The 20,854-nt window shown below is 32.5% G+C and overlaps 1 protein-coding gene across 13 annotated transcripts in view; it reads left to right on the top strand.

Annotated features, from left to right (window-relative positions):
* The window catches only part of LOC143253229 (uncharacterized), a 146,306-nt gene that overhangs the window by 11,676 nt on the left and 113,776 nt on the right, over positions 1-20,854 (top strand). For 10 of the 13 annotated variants that reach the window (XM_076506722.1, XM_076506716.1, XM_076506717.1 and 7 more), the window contains one exon: positions 3,189-3,395. Coding sequence is in view for 1 of the 13 variants with exons in the window: in XM_076506712.1 (XP_076362827.1) it covers positions 16,223-16,233 (11 nt within the window). In the remaining 12 variants the exon portion in view is untranslated. Of the gene's footprint in view, positions 1-3,188; positions 3,396-6,587; positions 7,068-15,586; positions 16,234-20,854 lie in introns of those variants that run through there. The other 3 variants (XM_076506724.1, XR_013029455.1, XM_076506712.1) reach the window with 3 other exon arrangements.

Genomic DNA, 20,854 nt, shown 5'->3' with positions numbered 1-20,854 from the left:
AATGTTGGATATCTCTAAGCATTCCTAGTGAATTGTCTGTTTCCCGATTGATAAGCGTTTATCACAGTTGTAACTTCTAAGGGTTAGAGTATACTAACTGCAGCAAACCAATAACAATATTATAAAATTGTCGATTTATAAATTTTCGGCGTGGTTCTTTAAAGTACATTTTTTATTCTAACACCGAAGAATCTTCTACAAATTTAGAGGATAGGTGGAAATTTCGTAACAAATATTTAACACTATAAGGTACGTGCATTTCCAAATATATTTTTATCTAAAACAAAAATCCATATTAAAATAAATATATATTAGTAATTCATTTACTATTTGAAACTTATAACGTTATAAACAGGATTTCAATACCCCTTTTAGGCACTACACAGATATTTCATTCTGTAACTTCGTGCTTGACACTAGACAAAATTTAACACTATAAAGGAATTTGAAGGTCATAGATTCGAATCCCCTTTCCATCGAATATACTCATCTTTTCAATTGTGGGAGCATTTATGATGTTTTGATCAATCCTTCTATTCGTTGGTAAAAAAATAGCCCAGAACTTTGCGGTGGGTTGCGATAAGTGTCTACCTCCATTCTGGTCTTTCACTGCCACAATAACGACGGCTAGCGCAGGTAACCCTCGTGTAATTTAAAAGAACCAAATCAAGGACACCATAGCAAGCACCATCTAGTGGTTAACATATTCTTAAAACAACTGAATATCTATAAAGTTTTCCTCGTTTTTCATTTTCTGTTTCAAAAGTTTTTAGGTTTACTATTTTACTTGTGGTTTTTTGCAACTATTAGAGTATTGTGAAAATTATTTTGGTGTAATGGGGCCGTTTGCATATTTACATTAGCATTACTTACTATTATTATTTTTGTTTTAAAATTGTTTACATTTTGGATAACTTTTCTATTCTCGTTTTGTTCGTGTTGTTTTGTTTCATTTTTATTCAATCGAAATACTAATTCCAACTTTTGATCCCTGTCACTGTTTGACTCTTTTATTTTATTATTAATCGCATACTTTAGCATATTCTTTCCTCTCTGGTGTATTATTTCATATTGTCTTATGTTTGCATTGTATATTTTATTATATGAATTCTCAGCGTTTAATCTTTATTGTTGTAACTGTTATTATTTATCTACAAGTTCATTCTCTTTTTGTAAATAACTAACAGATTTAGCAAACAGTCAGTTAAAAAAAATAAAATTACTCAATACATCAAATATTGAAACAATCTCCAGATAACGTATTTCTTACAAAAAATAACACAACTATATCAAATCTGAAAACAAAAAAGAAACACATTTGTTTTTAAGTGTTAAATATAGTTTATATTACAATTTAACTTTACATGCAAAAGTTAGTTTTTGAGCAAATAAACTTTGATATCTAAATTTTATCTTTCTTAATGGTTCCTGAAGCAAAAACGAAATTTCACAATTACAGTTTTGGGGGTCTAAAAAAAGTTGAGGCAAAGTTTAATCGATGTATCATTCCATCTATTTTAAGGTATTTCAAACTGTTACTTTCAACATAAACTTTTTTACCTTTTGTTACCAGGACGGATAATACAAAGGTTGAGTCCATTATTAAAAAAAAAAAATCGGAATCTCACCACGTCGATACATTCCACGTCACCACATGTTCACCTAAAAGCCTTACTCTTGACAACAGTCCTAAATTGTACTTTCTATTGCAAAAGGCTCCGTCGTAGGGTAACTGTGTCACAAGCAAACTATTGTTTCCTGCAGTCCTTTCATAAGCTATCAAGTGTATTTAGAATTCAATGGTAAATCTGAATATCACGTTGTGTTTTGCTTTGTGTGTGTGTGTGTAGGATAAGTATATCTAGGAGAGGAAGTACAAACTTCATAACTATTTTGTGCATTGATTAAAGTGACTATATTAATAATAACAAAATAAAGTTACAAGCAATAACTATTCAGATGTGCTGAGCAACAAACGCTCGTAACTTCACTTCGAGATTTATAACAATAAAAGTTGTAATTGAATTACTTACAATTCGAGAATAAAAAAGGTTATATTTGGTCAAATTATAATATTTGTCACTAAGGGTTATTGCATAAAAGATCTATGTAATAATAACATATTCCACAAACTCTAACTTATGTTTGCTTCTATCTATTTGGAACTTTTCTCCTAAATTTAAATGCTACAAATATCATATCGTTAAAAAGGCCTTGAACAAAGGCCTTTTCGTTGACATTGTTCCATCGTATAGCATACTCATTGCATTATAAGTTTAACAAAGCGAGATTGACCATCACATAATAACGCCCCCACGCCTGAAAGGGCGATCTTGTTTGGTGTGACGGAGATTCGAACCCGTGACTCTCAGATTACGAGTCGAACGCTCTAACCATCTGGCCATGCTGATCCATATCGTTGTCATTATGTGACGACTGGCTTCAATCTCAACCTTAGATTTTATTTGCACAAACAACGCTTAATTCGTGTGTAATTTCCGAAGTAAATGAGCATTACATTAACTAAAATTTCTAGGGGGTATCTTGACTTGTTTAGGTCTAAAATACGTATGCGCAATTACTTCAAACCATATGATCATTTATGAGCACGAGTTCAGACGTTTCTGCATAACAACTAAGTTTAAGTTCATTAAAACTTCATATTTACGTTACTTTGCAATGATTTAGCTTTGCTTTATTTCACAGACTGTCATAAATGCATTTTAGCTACTTTTTTCTTTTCATGAGTTTCTTTATTTAAATTCGTAAAGCAGTCATGCATTGAAAGCCCATAACTGTTTCATAGCCAAACGATGTTATAGATATTATAAATACCATTACTTTATTGTTTACCTTACTTATAGTGTTAATAAATAAAATTACGTACGTGTAACTTAACTAAATAAAGTTAGAACTACGTGAATCTATTTGTCTAATCGCATTATTTTTTTTTTCAAATAGATCAGGATTTGTCGATCTAACACATAATAATCTACCAAAAACGTTGCTTAAATGCAGTGCAGAGAAATGATAGAATGAGGTAAAGTTAGGCGAAGAGCATGATAACTATCGCAAATGTTTTGCCGGTCGAAGTTAGTGTTAAAATGTTTCATAACTTTTCCTGAATTCTAAAAATCAAAAAAATAAAATAAAAATCTAAACAAGTATATATATTTTTTTTCTTATAGCAAAACTACACCAGGCTATCTGCTGAGTTCACCGAGGGGAATCGAACCCCTGATTTTAGACCTATCGCTGTGCCAGCGAAGGACTAATATTAAGGACAAAGCTATATAATGGACTATCTGTGCTCTGTCCATCACGGGTGTTAAAACCAGATTTCCAGCTGTGTGAGTCCGCAGACATTCCACTGTCCCACTGGGAGGGCTAATCAAGTAAGATTATAGGCAAAGAGATGTGGCTCGTTTTACAGATAAAATTATTGATATTTTAAGATTTGTTTCTGTGTGTATATATACTACTATTTGCAATAGTTTTGACTTTCTTTGTGATGTAGTTATTAGATGCACTTTAAGAGAAGGTGCTTAGAGCCATTAGTAACACATTCAGGGGCCCAGGCGTGGCCAGGATGTTATTGCGCTAGACTCGTGACCTGAAAGTCTCGGGTTAAAATCCCCATCAAATCAAACATGCTCGCTCTTTCAGCCACGGGAACGTTATAATGGTGACAGTCAATCCCACTATTCGTTGGTAAAAGAGAAATTCCAAAGTTGGCAGTGGGAGGTAATGACTAGCTTCCTTTCCTCTAGTCCAGGGGTTCCCAACCGGTGGGTCGCGACCCCCAAGGGGGTCGCAAAGCCTTGACAGGGGAGTCGCGTAGCCTTGTTAGAAGTAGCTTGGGATAATATTAATTTTATTTCATCAATTACATTTTCAAGTTGTGAGTGCCAAAAGGTTGGGAACCCGTGCTCTAGTCTTACACTGCTAAATTAGGGACGGTTAGCGTAGATAATATACGTGTAGCTTTGAGAGAAACTAAAAAAACAAAAAACACGTTCATAGTATGTATAAATTCAACTACATCAATTACGTGTAAAATTTACCTTTGGATGAAAAGCGTCCTAGAACTAGATATTAGTTGTAAATAGTGTTATAAACATTTTACGTCACACAGATAGTATATTATTTGCTTGTGTTCATTTACATTTGGGTGACGGTCTCTTCTGGTTATTATTATTTTGAATTTAAGCTCCGTGTTGTACGTTGAGTGTTTGTAAGTTCATTGATAGTTTGATGATGTAAAGTGGTACAGTTAATTCATGTCCTTTGCCCTCAAAAATATGTTGCTTCTCTCATGTGCACAGCATTTGAATGAACAGGTGTTTGCAATTATGGAATGTTAAGAGAGACTTTGCCAAGTGCATGATGGTTATTCCGAAGGATAATATGATAAACACAATTTCATGTACACAGTACATAGATTAGTGATCTTTTCGACATTCGAAACACCGGAAACGTTAAAATGATTAGCAGGATTTAGAAGATAAGCTATACAAAAATTCTTCTCTTACTATTGTAACGACGTTTTAAAATATAATGGTATAGCAAGTTCATCTTTCGACAATGTGAAAAATTAATCTATTTGTACATTTTATATTACTGATACTTTTTGTGAATTGGGTGTAAAGAAAATTTCTTCCTGTAGGAAAATCCAGCATTATAGACGAGTTTTAGCTGAATACCTGTAGAGTTTATTTTAAACTCATTGCTCTTCTGGCACGTGTAAAAAAAAAAAAAAAAAAAAAAAGAGAGAGAAAGAGAACAACAGTTACTTGAAAAATACTGTCAAAATATTTTTGTTTACGATGTTTAGACATGTAGTAAGTGAATGTTTATCTGAAGTAATTTTCACATTATGTTTTAACCGCTAACAATACATAAAAAGCAAAAAAAGTGTGGCAAGTTAAAAAGAATTGATTCTGATTTGCTATTCAGAGTGTACTTTATCTGTACTAAATCTATATACACGTTAAATCTGGTTGTGTTGAACTGTAAAAAAAAGAAAAGAAAAGAAAGTTTAATCTCTGTTATTTATCTTTCATTCACAAATATTTTGTCTCGGAGAAGAACTATTGTTATTTTATTCAGATAAATCCAATTAATATGTTTCTGTTTCATGAATTGGATTTTGAGATGTTATCTGTTAAAAAGTATTGACAGTTCAAAGACTGCGACAACAAGACTATAACGTTCATTGCGCAACGTTGTAGTTATTTATCCAGGAAAAGAAATCACAATTTATTATCACTTATGAACAAAATGGACTAAACCCAACCTGATGGTTAGCGTAGTGAAGTGTGATTCTTAGGATCAGCGGTGCACTGTAAGAAAGAAACAATTAAATTTCAGCATTAAATTAGAATATTCCAAGAGTAGGCGGTGGATCCTGTTGACTAATTACCTTACCTTTAATCTATTAGCTCAAAAGTAGAGACGGTTAGGATACGTAGTCGTTGTGCAGTTGTTTTTGCGAATTTCCAATACGAACTCATAAAAAAGGGATGCAACGATAGAATTACGACAATACCTCCATGGCCGTAATCGCAGTAACTCTTCATAAGATGTTAATATTAAAATTATGCAGTATGTGAATTTCATGAATTTTCGCAAGTTACCAAATATACTAAATTCTTGATCATAATTAACTGGTTACTACTTTTTACAAAATTAACAGTTATGTTACATTTTCTCGACTGTTACCACAATTATTTCATTATGCAGAATATTTCGCGATATTTATTTTTTCACGGTTCGGCACGGCCAGGTGATTAAGGCACTCGACTCGCAATCCGAGGGTCGCGGGTTCGGATCCTCGTCACACCAAACATGCTCGCACTTTCTGCCGTGGAAGCGTTATAATGTTATGATCAATTCCACTTTTCGTTGGTAAAAGAGTAGCCCAAGAGTTGGCGGTAGGTGATGATGACTGTTGCCTTCCCTCTAGTCTTACACTCCCAAATTAGGGACGACTAGTGCATATAGCCTTCGTGTAGCTTTGCGCGAAATTCAAAGCAAAACACACCAATTTCTTTTTTCACAGATATTAATCAGTTAAGTATTATGTTAAGTTTCAAATGAGAAATGAATATCGTAAATACATTATATTATGTAAAAAAATTAAAAACAACCAGCAAAGGATTCAATAATAACTTTCTGATGGTGTGATGGTATCTTCGTTAATGTGTAATGTTTGCTTTTCTACTTTACTGTGGAATTTTTGTTGTTAACAGTTTTACTTTTTTTAAAAAACTTTTACTTGTAGTTATTTTTTTTTTGGTAATTAAAGCAAAGCCCCTAATTCCTTAGCTGGTTAAAAACACTATTTCTATTATTATATCTGTGTAACATGTTGAAATTGAATGTTATTTACCTTTATTTACTTGACAGTACATGAGGGTTAAGAGTATACACAAAAAGTAGGAATTAGTTGTAAAGTCGAATCCCAAAAGCAGCTATTACATCAGAACTACTTTGTTCAATGTTAAAAGCACTATATCCTTCCTCGATAATTGTGAGAGTGAACGTCTGTGCTGGAACTAACTACCATAGTTATCCTTATGAAGCCACCCTCACTATCTTGTAAACGTGCGCCAGACAAAGACGTTTTATTAGCACGTGGAAGGTAACACGCGGAAATGTATTGTTTGTATCCACTTTTGAAACGCAATTTGCTAAACTTTTGTTGATTTGTACTCAGTAACTACATGTCACAAGATTTATATCGTTTGATCTTACTACAATTCTGAAAGCTATTTTATTTCAATGAAAATATATGTGGGAAAGTAAGCGTCTCAAGTCGTAACGCTTATCACTTATATGACAAAACTGTGCATATATAGACGTCCTGTTTCCTGTGTGTCGTGTATTTTTTATAATACCGAGCATAACACGTGCAATAGAAGTAACTTTCGTTGGCAGGTGTTGGTTTACTTTAAGAACGCTATTTATACGAAGCAGCAAGGAATGAATGAATTTATCGAATCTAGAAACTTTGAAATATTTCGTATTTAACAGTAATGAAGTTGTGCATCTTCCAGTAACCACAGGTGAGGAAGAAATATTATCGGAAGTTTTTCTGTTTAAATTTGTATAACGTTGTTTTACTACTAGAGTAAATGTAAAAACACATAGTCGTGAACGTTTGAGTGTTTAATGGCATTTTTCTTCTCATAAATCTGTAGCATTATGTATTAACTTTATATACTTAATGCATACGTATAAATATACATATAAATGTAATGTGCAAGAAGATTTTACATATTTTCGTTTATTTGTACAATTTTACGTCGGTACCTATATACATATATAATAAATATACGTATATATACTTATATATGTATAAAAGTAATTATATTTTTTCTAATCTGAAACTGAGCATTTAGCTTACCAATAACTGAGCACTTTGTTTAACTATGTGTATACGTATTCATGTGTGTGTGTAACGCAGATTATTTTTAGTTGTTATTGATTTATCAAGGATAACTTGCTGTAACAAATTAACTTAAATATTTCAACGTTTCTCGAACATTGACAGAGAACTTGGTAATTTGATCAGTAGGGGTTGATAAGTAACTTTTCTCTAAGTTACCCAAATTTGAAGGGGATCGTATATGATCTTGTGTGTGGGCAATCAGTCTACAACAAAATCTGTTTCTCAATATAAAAACAACAACCCTCGAACTACGACGACTACTTGAACCACTGTAGCCTGAAACAACCGTGTCGAAAAGAAAGAAAAAGCCATTAATGTTACTTTAATGAATAGAAATTAACATTTATAAAAAAAATATTTTTCACTGCACAATGTGTATATATATATATATAAATGTATGTATGAATATATATATGTGTGTGTCTATGTGTATATATATAATGTATGTATGTATTATAACCATAATTTTTAAGCCCTAAACAAAGCATATTAATATGAAATAAAATATGCTGCATATTTTAAAAAAGGATCCTAGGGTACAAGCTACAACGTGAGATTATAAAATGTATCCCAGGTTTTGGAGTGTGACTTAGAAATTAGGACTCACATTGCAGTGGGGATACACCGTCTATCAGTTTTAACTTCCAATTCGCTAGTCTTACATAATAAAATTAGAAATTAGGAGAACGAGATCTGGGTGCTCAACTCTATATCACCTTTTACTGCTTGCAGACAGTTATGGGAAGGTTACTGCTCTTCCAAGTTAAAATAAGAATAAGAAAAAGATACATAAAAAGATGAACAAACATAAATGAAGAACATATATAATTTTATCTATGGATTTAATAAAGAAATGTTAAATAAAATTATTAAATTATTTTGTAATAAATACAAAAATGTGTTAAATAAATACAAAGAAAGTAAGATCAGAGAAATTCTACTAAAAATTATTTTTAGTTCAAAATAAAGTCATCTAAGAACTTGGCACTACTTTATGCGGATGCACACCTTGAACCGTACATAAAAACACGACAGTCACAGTAAACTATCATTTTATTGATGTTAATTAGTGCCTTTACCATATTGGGGGCATTAATGCTAACTGCAAGAGGTACGTTTTATCTTACTTACCCCTAAATGTTAGTACCTTATTTTTATTTATTTTTCATCTTTATGTTTATCTTATTCTTATTTTAACATGGGAGAGCAGTCACCTTCCTGCAACTGTCTTCAGGCAGTAAAGAGTGATATAGATGTGGGACGTTGTGCGCTTGAGCACCACATCTGTCTTTCCTAATTAATAATCTTCTTATGTGATACTAGTGAATTGGAGGTTAAAGACGGTGTATCCCCACCGCAATGTAAGTCATACTTCCACAGTCACCTCCAAAACCTAGGATTTGTTTTATAATCCCACGATCTAGATTGTACTCTAAGACCTTTTTTTAAAAATATACAGCGTATTTTGTTCCATGTTAATGTGTTTTGTTAATGTGTTTTTTATATAGTTATAATATAATTAATCAGCGGTTGGGAGTTGCTGTTTTTAATGCAGTTCTTCCTCATTATTTTGTTTATTAATTTGGATGTAGTTATTTAATTTCGCTATAATGCGTGTATGTGTGTGTGTATATATATAATGCGTGTATGTGTGTGTGTGTGTGTGTATATAATGCGTGTATGTGTGTGTGTGTATATATATAATGCGTGTATGTGTGTGTGTATATATATAATGCGTGTATGTGTGTGTGTGTATATATATAATGCGTGTATGTGTGTGTGTGTATATATATATAATGCGTGTATGTGTGTGTGTATATATATATATAATGCGTGTATGTGTGTGTGTATATATATATATAATGCGTGTATGTGTGTGTATATATATATATAATGCGTGTATGTGTGTGTGTATATATATATAATGCGTGTATGTGTGTATATATAATGCGTGTATGTGTGTGTGTATATATATAATGCGTGTATGTGTGTATATATAATGCGTGTATGTGTGTGTGTGTATATATATAATGCGTGTATGTGGGTGTGTGTATATATATATATAATGCGTGTATGTGTGTGTGTATATATATATAATGCGTGTATGTGTGTGTGTATATATATATATAATGCGTGTGTGTGTGTGTGTATATATATAATGCGTGTGTGTGTGTGTGTATATATATATATATAATGCGCGCAATTATTGTGTGTGTGTATATATATAATGCGTGTATGTGTGCGTGTTATATATATATATATAATGCGTGTATGTGTGTGTGTGTATATATATATATAATGCGTGCGCAATGCGCGCATGTATATATATATATATAATGCGTGTATGTGTTATATATATATATATATATGCGTGCGTGTGTGTGTGTATATATATATATAATGCGTGTATGTGTGTGTGTATATATATATAATGCGTGTATATATTATTATTATTATGTGTATATATAATGCGTGTATGTATTATTGTGTATATATAATGCGTGTATATGTGCGTGTATATATATAATGCGTGCGCGTGTGTATATTATATATAATGCGCGCGCGTGTGTGTATATATATATAATGCGTGCGTGTGTGTATATATATATAGTGCGTGTGTGTATATATATAGTGCGTGTGTGTATATATATAGATGCGTGTGTGCGTGTGTGTATATAATGCGTGTATGTGTGTGTGTATATATAATGCGTGTATGTGTGTGTGTGTATATAATGCGTGTGTGTGTGTATATAATGCGTGTGTGTGTATATATAATGCGTGTGTGTGTGTATATATAATGCGTGTGTGTGTGTATATATAATGCGTGTGTGTGTGTGTATAATGCGTGTGTGTACATTTAAAGAGGTTAAATAAGTAAACAAAATAACAAGGAAGGACTACGTTAGAAACAGCAAGTCCCAACTTTTGATTAATTATATTATAACCACAATTTTTAAGCCATAAACAAAACAGATTAACATGAAAGGAAATATGCTGCATTTAAAAATAAAATCTTAGAGTACAAGCTACAACGTGGGTTTATAAAATATATCCTAGTTTTTGGAGGTGACTTGAAGTACGACCAACATTGCGGTGGTGATACACCGTCTATCAGGCTTAACCTCCAATTTAAGGTCATTTAAGAATTTTGCACTATTTTATGTGGATGTACACCTTGAGCCGCATGTAAAAGCATATGAAGTATACTTAGTATACTGATATAGTTCAGTGTCGTGTTAACAAGTGCCTCTACCATATTAAATGCTAACTTCAAGGGGTACGTTTCATCTTACTTATCCCTAATTGGTAGAACCTCATTTCTTTATTTTTCGTTTTTATCTTTTTATGTCTATCTTTTTCTTATTGTTATTTTAACATGGGAGAGGGGTCACCTTCCCACAACTTGCTGCAGGCAGTGAAGGGTGATACAGATGTGGAACGTTTTGGGCTTGAGCACCCACATCACGCTCTCCAAATTCTTAATTTTATTATGTGAGACTAGCGAATTGGAGGTTAAGACTGATAGACGGTGTATCCGTACCGCAATATGGGTCCTACTTCCGCTGTCATCTCCAAAATCTAAGATACGTTTTATAATCCCACATTGTAGATTTTACCCTAGGATCTTTTTTTCTAAAATGAAGCATATTTTGTGTAATTGTAGTGTGTTTTGTTTTGGCTTAAAAAATTATGTATGTATATATATATATATATAATCTATGTATGTATATAACTTGTATTTATCACACTCTCTCTCTTTATATGCTTGTATTATGTTTTTGAATTTGGTGTAAAGCTACACGAAGGTTATCTGCGCTAGCCGTCCCAAATTTAGCAATGAAAAGCTAGAGAGAAGGCAACTAGTTACCATTATCCACCGCTTACTTTTGCGTTACTCTTTTAGCCAACAAATAATCTGGATTGACCATCACATTATGACACTCCAATGGCTGAAAGAGCGAACATATTTAATAGGACGGTGATTCAGGTGGCGAATAAAGTGCCTTGACCACATGGCATGCCGGGCCTATATTGTTTTTGCACGAATGCTTCTATAATTTGTTGTAAACAGCCGAACTTAAGCGTAAAGCTCAATAAAGAATCTGTACTTCGGCTTGTATTTTAGCAAACTTACGATGATAAAGTAAGTTTTGAAAAGTAGATTCACGTTCATAGCTGTAGACGTTTTATGGTTTATAAACTGATGTCGTCTTCAACAGTATCGTAATGCCTATTATGAAACTCGGCCCGGCATGACCAGGTGGTTAGGGCACTCAACGTTATCTGAAGATCGCGGGCTCGAATTCCCGTCATGCTCGTCCTTTTAACCGTTGGAACGTGATAAACTTACAGTCAATCCCACTATTCGTTAATAGAAGAGTAGCCCAAGAGTTGGTGGTGGGTGGTGATGACTAGCTGCCTTTCCTTTAGTCTTACGTTGCTAAATTACGGATGGCTAGCGCAGATAGCCCTCATGTAGCTTTGCGCGAAATTAAAACCAAACCAAACCATACCTATTTTTCAGTATCGTACTTCATGTTCTACGAAGTCCGAGCATCAAAAAGGGTAGTGTGTGTATGCTAGATAAGATTTTCTACAGTCACACACCAAATAATAATCACACCCAATCTGATTCATAATAACTTGACTTATGAATCGTCAAGTCTGAGCATCAGGAAGGAAAATATTCATATGCTAAGTATTCTTTTCTCAATACATCGAATAATGCTCACACCTTATCTTTACCGAAAACAGACCTATGAACAAATATATATCGAGGTTTTAAACTCAACTGATTTCATTTTTCATAAATAAATAATAAAAACTTTAAAACTATATAACGGCTATTCCAAATGCAGAATATACAAAACGCGTAGTCTGATTAGAAACCAGGCGTTACTGATTACTGTGAAAGCTAATGAGGTCGTAAACTGAACTTTTTATGTCTTCCTTCCTCAAATGAATGGCATATCAAGAAAAATGCTGTTGTTACCTGTTATCTGTGTGTTCTTTTTTGTAAGTTCATATGAATATCATAAATAATAACAATAGTACATAACTAGTGCTGCGTCAAAAAGCGGGTATTTACATATTTTAATGTGTGTGTTACGAGCACAGTGTTTGTTGAAGAAATGGTGCATCAGCGTTTTTGAAGCTGGAAAATATTTAATGCGAAGCCACGATACTTCTTTGGGAATACATAAACAAATAACACTGAATTTTCTCACTTGAAATATTATCCATGGAATTAGAATCCTGCCTGTTATTACACCAATATATTTATCAAATATCGTCATTTCTTTGAGCTCACGGAGTTATTTAATTAGGTAATAAAATAGCTTGCTATGTAGAATAACATTTAGTATATAGCTTAATCTTAATACAAAAATATATTATCGATTTAAATTTACAATTTTAAAATAGCACAATGTGAAAGAAACTCGTTTTTCTTAGAGCCATATGTGAAATATGAGCAAGGAGTTTGTTTATACGTTATTTTATATACTTCGTTACAACGTTGAAAAATACTTATGTATGCTACTTTCTAAATGTAGGGGCCCAGACGCAATCTAGTGGTTCAACGTGAGCTGAGTGTGAAACCAATGGTTCATGGTTCGCAGCCCACTACCGTAAAAACACGATCCGTACATTGGGGCAATGGATGTGTTATACGAATAGTGACAAAATAATACTATTTAGTCAGACAAGAATATCTTAACAGCTATCTTTCTTCTATTCTTTCAATTCAAAAGTAAGAATAACCATTCGCAGGCATCTCTTTTACAAGTTTTTGGGGGTAAAATGTTGCAAACCTAATTGTTGGTGCATGCAAATATATTTTCCAAACTATATAGTGGATTTTTAGTAACACTTCATCAGTGTTGGTGTATACATATGTATTTTGTAAACAAGCATATTCTATTACGGTTATTTCGTGCCATTTAACAGTGATTGATGTATACATACACACACATTTTATAAACAAATTCGTGTTATAGTGGCTCTTTCACGTCACTTTCTAAATATTGGTGTATACGCATATGATAGGTTATGGAAACAGTAGTTTCGTTGTAATAACGTTCACTTTTATCCACCAGTAATGACTTATTGAAACAAAAATGTACAGCCTTCCACGAATTATAAGCGATCATAAGCAATTCTACAGAAATGGGTGCGCATTTCTAGCAAGTTTAGTATAGAACTTTTCCAATAGATCTCTTCAAGAATTTTATGAAATAAAATTTTTGTAATGTGTTTACGAAATGATTAGCATGAGACATGAACTTGTAAACTACGTATACAGAATGTTTTGGTAATTTAACCACGTGCTATCCCGGTGTTGTTGTTTGTTTGTTTTTCTGTATAGAATAAAAGTAGATTATGTTCTAAAACTACATAAAAGAAATAAGAATATGGTCTTTTGTTCTATAGGATGTCAGTAAAACACGTGAAAAAGATATTATATTTAACATGAGAGTACGAAGTTTTGTCTAATTGCACTAAATTTACAAAGCCATCAAATGGAATGAAAACAAGCTTACACTGAGGCTAGTGCTCTTTATAGAAACAATTTCTAGTCATTGGCTTTTAAAACATTAATTTCAACACACCTAACTGTGTAAAGGGCTTTGTAGGAAACAGAATGCTCAAAACGTGAGACCAACTAGATAGTCTATTATACATATAATCCCAAAATGAAGGATGTTATGAATTTGAAAAGAAACTAAGTTTGTGTTATATTCTCTTGGAACACTCATTCATCTAAGGAAATGAAGTTATAGAAAATAGTTTTATCTCGAAAAATATTTTTATGAATCTTGGCACATTAACTTGTAAAAATGATAAAAGTTAAAATGGAAAAAGTAAATAATTACCAGAAGGAGGGGCTAAAAAATAGAAAACTACAGGTAAGTTATCTGCTTTCTTAAGATGTTCAGCATGCAGTTTGGAAACTTTTGGAATTACTATACATCATTCAAAGTTCTCAAACTGTTTAATACAAAGTCTATCAGGTACAATTAGTAGCGTCTTATGAACAGTTTTGAATTAGATACAGTTGTTTAGTTTAAAGGCCCGGCATAGCCAGGGAATTAAGGCACTCGACTCGTACTCTGAGGATCGCGGGTTCGATTCCCCGTCACACCAAACATGTTCACCCTTTCAGTCGTGAGGGGTGTTATAATATGAGGGTCAATCTCACTATTCGTTAGTAAAAGAGTAGCCCAAGAGTTGGCGGGGACCAATTTTATAGTATATACAGGCTATCATAAAAACGTTTAGCACATAAACCAGGCCCGGCATTGCCAGATGGTTAAGACACTCGACTTGTAATCTGAGGGTCACAGGTTCAAATTCCCTCACACCAAATATGCTCGCCCTTTCAGCTGTGAGGTCGTTATAATGTGACCGTCAATTTTACTATTCGTTGGTAAGAGAGTAGCCCAAGAGTTGGCGGTGGGTTGGGATAACCAGCTGCTTTCCTTCTAGTCTTACACTGCTGAATTAGAGACGGCTAGCGCAGATAGCCTTCGTGTAGCTTTACCTGAAATTCAAACCAAGTGTATAGTTTAAAAAATGAATATTGAAATTAGATTTTTCTTCCAAAATAAAGATTATAAAGCATTAAAGTGAAACTAAATCTATGCACATTGTCTTAAGTTAATGCACTCTCATGAAGTTTTATATAAGAAAGTTGATGAGTAACTACGAAAACCAAGAGAATTTGTCTTAACACATGTTATTTTATTTCTTTACCGTATAGAGTGTCACAAGCAAAAAATATTAATTTTGCAACCTAACGTTGTTTACTAATTTTGTGGGCATTGTTTCTTCACTTATCGAATCTTAAAATGTTCGTGCAGCTCTTTTCACGTTTCGCTAACATGTAGTAGTAGAACGTGGGTATTCGGAGTGTTAAAGGAAACAGTAATTGCAAACATACTATCTTTGTGTTAAGTTTTGGTGTTTTTTTTACTCCAGTTCCACCCACTTTTGGCATTTACAGTAACAGACTAAACGTTTCATACAAAGAAATAACCGATGGTTGAATTTGTTATATTAAAACGATTTTGAATGAACAAATCAGCAAATTATATAACAACCACAGTTGATATAAAATCGCGGCGGAACGAGATATATCAGAACTACATTTTGACATTGTTTGATGTTCGTAAGTGATGTGATTTTACTGAAAATGAATCATGGTATGTAACAAGCCTTTTTGTAGCAGCATATTCACACATTCAGATCATAAAGGTATGTGCAGATCAGGGATTTACATGTTCCGAGACAGAGTATTGGAAAAAAAAGAAATAGTTATACTTGGGATGAAGGCCATCCAAAAAGACACTTGGAACAAGTCGTACCCTATGGCGTAGAAAGCAGAACGTGGCGTCTTATACGGATGAAAATCCACGAACATAATGGTGAGAGGCATAACCTCCTCATGTGCTCCAGGCAACATTACGCAACATAATCAAGAAACATCTGCGTCGAAAACAAACAGAAGCTGCTTTCACGCCCTATCCCCTATCCGTTTAACCAACGAGCTTCAAGCAGCTGTAAAATAAAATAGATGTTCATACGAAGATATATCGGTCAATTGGACAGTTGAAATGGACACTTAGTAACCTCTGTTTTTGAATATTAGATGGTTCATGGAAAGCCAACAGGGAGTGATGCTTTGGAAATGTAAATTTCGCGCTGCAGAATTATTTTAAGGATGTACGTTCGTCAGATAGAACATGAACTGAAGTGGCAACATGGATTATGACGACGTGGTGAGGCTTAAAAGTTGTTTTGATGAAACATACTAAACCTCTGAATAATACTCAAATCAAACTTAGCTTAATTCTTTCGCTACAGTGTGCATTGGCTAAAGCATATTAACATATCAGCCACGAATTTTTCTATTTCAACAACAACTAAGGAATTTTGAAAAGTGTAATAATTTATCAATTAGCAGGTAATTACAATACATATATCACAGATTTTATCTTGCATGTAACTGTAGATGATAATCTGTTATTCCATTATTTTAAAGTGACGTATAGTGCCATAATATATATACGCATAATTATTTTTAAGTGAAGAGTCCAATAATCTACATGTGCCTGTCGTATCAAATCATTCGTTTTAATGACTACTCGGAATAAAAAAAAACAATCCAGAGAATATGCTACAAAGCTTGGCATTGGGTGAAATACATGTTTCTGGGGTTCGAATTTATTAAGGAAATAAGTGGTAACGTTTGCAATTATTCAAAAATTTAAACTAGTTTAATGAATTTTGAAGAATATCTCGATAGTTCTGCATTTGTTTTTTATCTATTTTCTAATTTAAGGTAGTTGCTTAATACATAGGCTTTTATACGTACTACAGATTTGTTTTTCATTTCAAAAATCATGTACTTGCTTCAAGGACCTTCCAATCTTCTAATTTTATTTGATCACATAATTATTCAACATTAAGTCTTGTCATTTTACACCACAAAGAGAGGTGTGTTGTGAAAGGTAACATATGTTTTTGTGTTTTTTTAAAAATTTAAGATACTTTAGCCAGACTTGAAATTCATCTGTATTTTTCAGTTACCAAAACGTGCTGTTTTATATACAAATATCTGTAGCTTTGGCAACCTCTACGAAACAATTTAATTTTTCTTATGTAAATATATTTGCTTTGAACCACAACTAGGAAGTGTATTGATATTCACAGATGCAGATAAACTAACAAAGTTAATTCACTTATCCTCTATCCGGTTAAAAATACAATCTGGTTATCAAACCTTAATAAATATATATAAAAATATACACTTTTCACTGAAATTGTTAGGATGACAGCTGACATTTATAAAAGCAATTGTAAAGTAAGGTTGGATTTAGTTTGATTTAGAAATATACATTCATTGCTTGAGAACACTAAATGGTTAAGTCACACATTACTGGTCATACAGGAACAATATAATTCACTCAAGACACAAAAATAATATTGTATCTCAGGACAGCTGGTACGAGTATTATCATTGTTCTCTGCTTTATTTTGGTAAAAGTGTTAATACTCATACCAGCCGTCTTAAGATACATTTTTACTTCAAGTGCGTTTCTCGTCATCACGAAAAGTATACTTTATTAGTTTTATTATCTCTGTAACAATCCTGATAACACAGCTTGTTGCTCAGTTTGCATTAAATTAAACAACATTTAAGATGCCAATTGCTGCAAGTATATAAATAAAGACAACTGTTAATCGATATTTCTTTTCTAAAAGTTCCAAGAAACCTTTGTTTTATTATATCCGTCATTGATTGATACATATTTCATGTCTAGGTTTTGATCGTAGTAGTTTTATTTTCTATATAGTTTGTTTATGTTTAACTAAAGTTGGTTACTAGAAAGTAAACCTTGTGACATCGTCACAGTGTAATGTCATCGGGTTCTGGTGTTCATTTAATGTATATCGCGATTGTTCAATTAAAATAATTCAATAAGTATAACATGTATGGAAGTAGAAAATACTTTTTAACATTATCTGTAATTCTACATACATTAAAACTAAAATGCAAATTGTCATAAAATGATCACTGCCAGACATAAAACAGTCAACATAAAGGTATATGACTCACTTAATACATAGATACAAGTTTAAAATGACTATTGACAGAGCGTTAAATGATATACAATAAATGTATGTATGATTGTGAATCACCATGTGCATTAATTATTCAGGTATAGCCTGCAGATCCTAAAAACTAAAAAGATGAATTGTTCTACAACTAATTAATTCGTTGTGTGCAACAATATCTATCGAAAACACACAAATAACTTCTACATTTCAGAAGCTATGTCGTAATCCTATAGTGAAGTAGATAACAGCGAGGTAGATGTTGTGATAAATGAAACGTCATACATCAATAAATTTTGTTCACGAGAAGCCTTGAAAGATAAAATGAAGTCAAAGGACAAACTCCAAATTCCTCCCACATATTATTCAAGTATTGAAGTACACATAAATGTTGGAAGCTATCGATCTGTTCTGTTGCTACGTTAATATAATATTTTCTCACAATAGATATATAGTGTTATACAAGTGTTATTGCTAAACAGTAAAAACAAAAATACTTTTGAAACATTTTATGCTACGAGTTGATTATTTTTATTTATTTAGTCTTGTGGTCTTTTTTTCCTCTGAACATTTTTTTCCAAACAAATACGATAATAGTTTTGTAGTATCAATAAAGAAGAGTGTGTGTGTTTTCTTATAACAAAGCCACATCAGCCTATCTGCTGAGTCCACCGAGGGGAAATCAATAACGGAAAAGATTGTCTGTTGAAAATAAAATGCCGGAGGAACTGTATTATGTAAGAAACTCGTTTAAATAGCCAGATAACTGTACTCATGTTGCATTTCAGATACTTCTCGCAAATATTGTTTGTTTGAGTACCTGGATTGGACTGTTGAGAATATCGATGGCTTATGACAACTAATGATACATTTGGAAGATGTATGAACATAAAGATTGTTCTGTTTTGAATAAGAAACACATGCTTGTTAACGTAACTCAACAGTGACGTACACTTAAAAGTTATTAATAAATTTCTTTACTTTATTATGTGATTTATTACAGTTGGTAAATTTTACGACGTAATTAATTAAAATTCTATATTTATTATAATCGTTTAATTCTTATTTTGTATGTTTATTTATATATCTAGTTTGCAGTTAAGCACAAAGCTACTTAAAGGACTATCTCTGCTCTACCCACCAGGGGTATCAAGGCCTTATTGCTAACAATAAGAAAATAAAGTACTAAAACAATAAGTATTCAGGTGTGCTGAACAACGAACGCTTGTTATTACATTTCAAGTTTTATAACAATAAAAGCTGTAATTGAATTACTTATAATTTGAGAAAAAAAGAAGATAATATTTGGCAAAGTTATAATGTTTGTGACTAAGAATTATTCCATAGAAAATTTATATTATAATAACACATTACTTAACTGTGTAACTTACGCTTGCATTTGACTATTTGGAACTTTTCTCCTAAATTTAAATGCTACAAATATCATATCGATAGAAAGGCCTTTGTTCAAAGTGTCTAGATTGTATATAGACTCATTCAGTATCACCTAATTTGTGTTTTGTTTTATGAGAAGGGCGTATACTTTTTATTTAAAACTAACCAGTTTATCTTTGCAATATTTAGTTATTGTGGCTAACGAAATATTAATACGCATTTTAACTTTGTATTCGACTGTTTGATTTCAACACAATAATTCATTAACAATTAAGAAATAGTCGATTCTCGTAATAGGTATAAATGCACTGGATTAGCAGAATAGCTGTTACAAAAGTGAATGGCATGAACCTGGACACTGATCGAGTCTCGTTACATCCAAGAAATCTAACTTGTTTCTGTGACTTAAGCAAACAATATTATTAGTATTTAAATATAGAAGTGTGCAATGTAGTGCAAAGTAGAAACATAATGTTACTGAATTATGACCGTTGAGTTAAAACAGTATATCGTAAAGCAATTACCCTATTTCTTATTAGAAAATTTTGCTGTCCAAATGCGTTTCTTCTGTTTCGAATTGCAGTAAGCTTTGTCCCATGAGCCACACTCTTGGCTACAACACGCGTTTTAATTTTTTAAACTACTCAAAAGACATATTACCATACAAAAAATCACAAACAGATGTAATTACCAAAGCTATTTCTTATTTATATCATCTATACTAAGTGACTACCTTTGTGTGCATTAAACTATTAATTTAGGTTTCTATTTCTTTGCAGGAAGTTGCAGCTGTTGCACGTACTCCGTGAGAATAGACAAAGTACAACACGAAACATGTTTTATCAAACAGGATCTCGACTCATGTTCTTTCATAGATCACTTTTACACTCTATTTATAATCAGAGATTAACTGTGAAGGAAAGTGAGTGATCAAGTATCACTAATGGCCAGCTTTTCTTTGATATCAGTTACATAAAACAAAATACAGTAATTTTGAACACAGATAGGCGTAACGAATATGTAGGTGTTGCACAAATGTCGTGCACGGACTGTTGCTAAAGAATAAAAAACAAAAATATTGCGTTTCAAGCCTTTTCATTTCTGTACATTTCAATTATCCTCAAGTCATTTACTTTTCATTTAAGAAACGAAAAACAATTATGACAAAATTAACTAACAGCAAGTTTATGGCTGTGCTTGTTCCAAAATAATTATTTTTCTTCAATTGTAATAATAATAATTTGGTTTGATTGTTGTTAAATACATAGACACCTCATGGATGGCTGTCTGTGGTTTGCTCACCACGTTTATTGAAATCCGAAATTTAGTGTTGCAAGTCTACAGACTTACTCCTGTGCTACTGGAGAGTAGTACAAAAAATGCAAA

The sequence above is a fragment of the Tachypleus tridentatus genome, chromosome 6, assembly GCF_004210375.1.
Source record: "Tachypleus tridentatus isolate NWPU-2018 chromosome 6, ASM421037v1, whole genome shotgun sequence".
Lineage (NCBI taxonomy): Eukaryota > Metazoa > Arthropoda > Merostomata > Xiphosura > Limulidae > Tachypleus > Tachypleus tridentatus.
The sequence above is the reverse complement of the archived record's forward strand: the minus strand, read 5'-3'. Positions and strand labels throughout refer to the sequence as shown.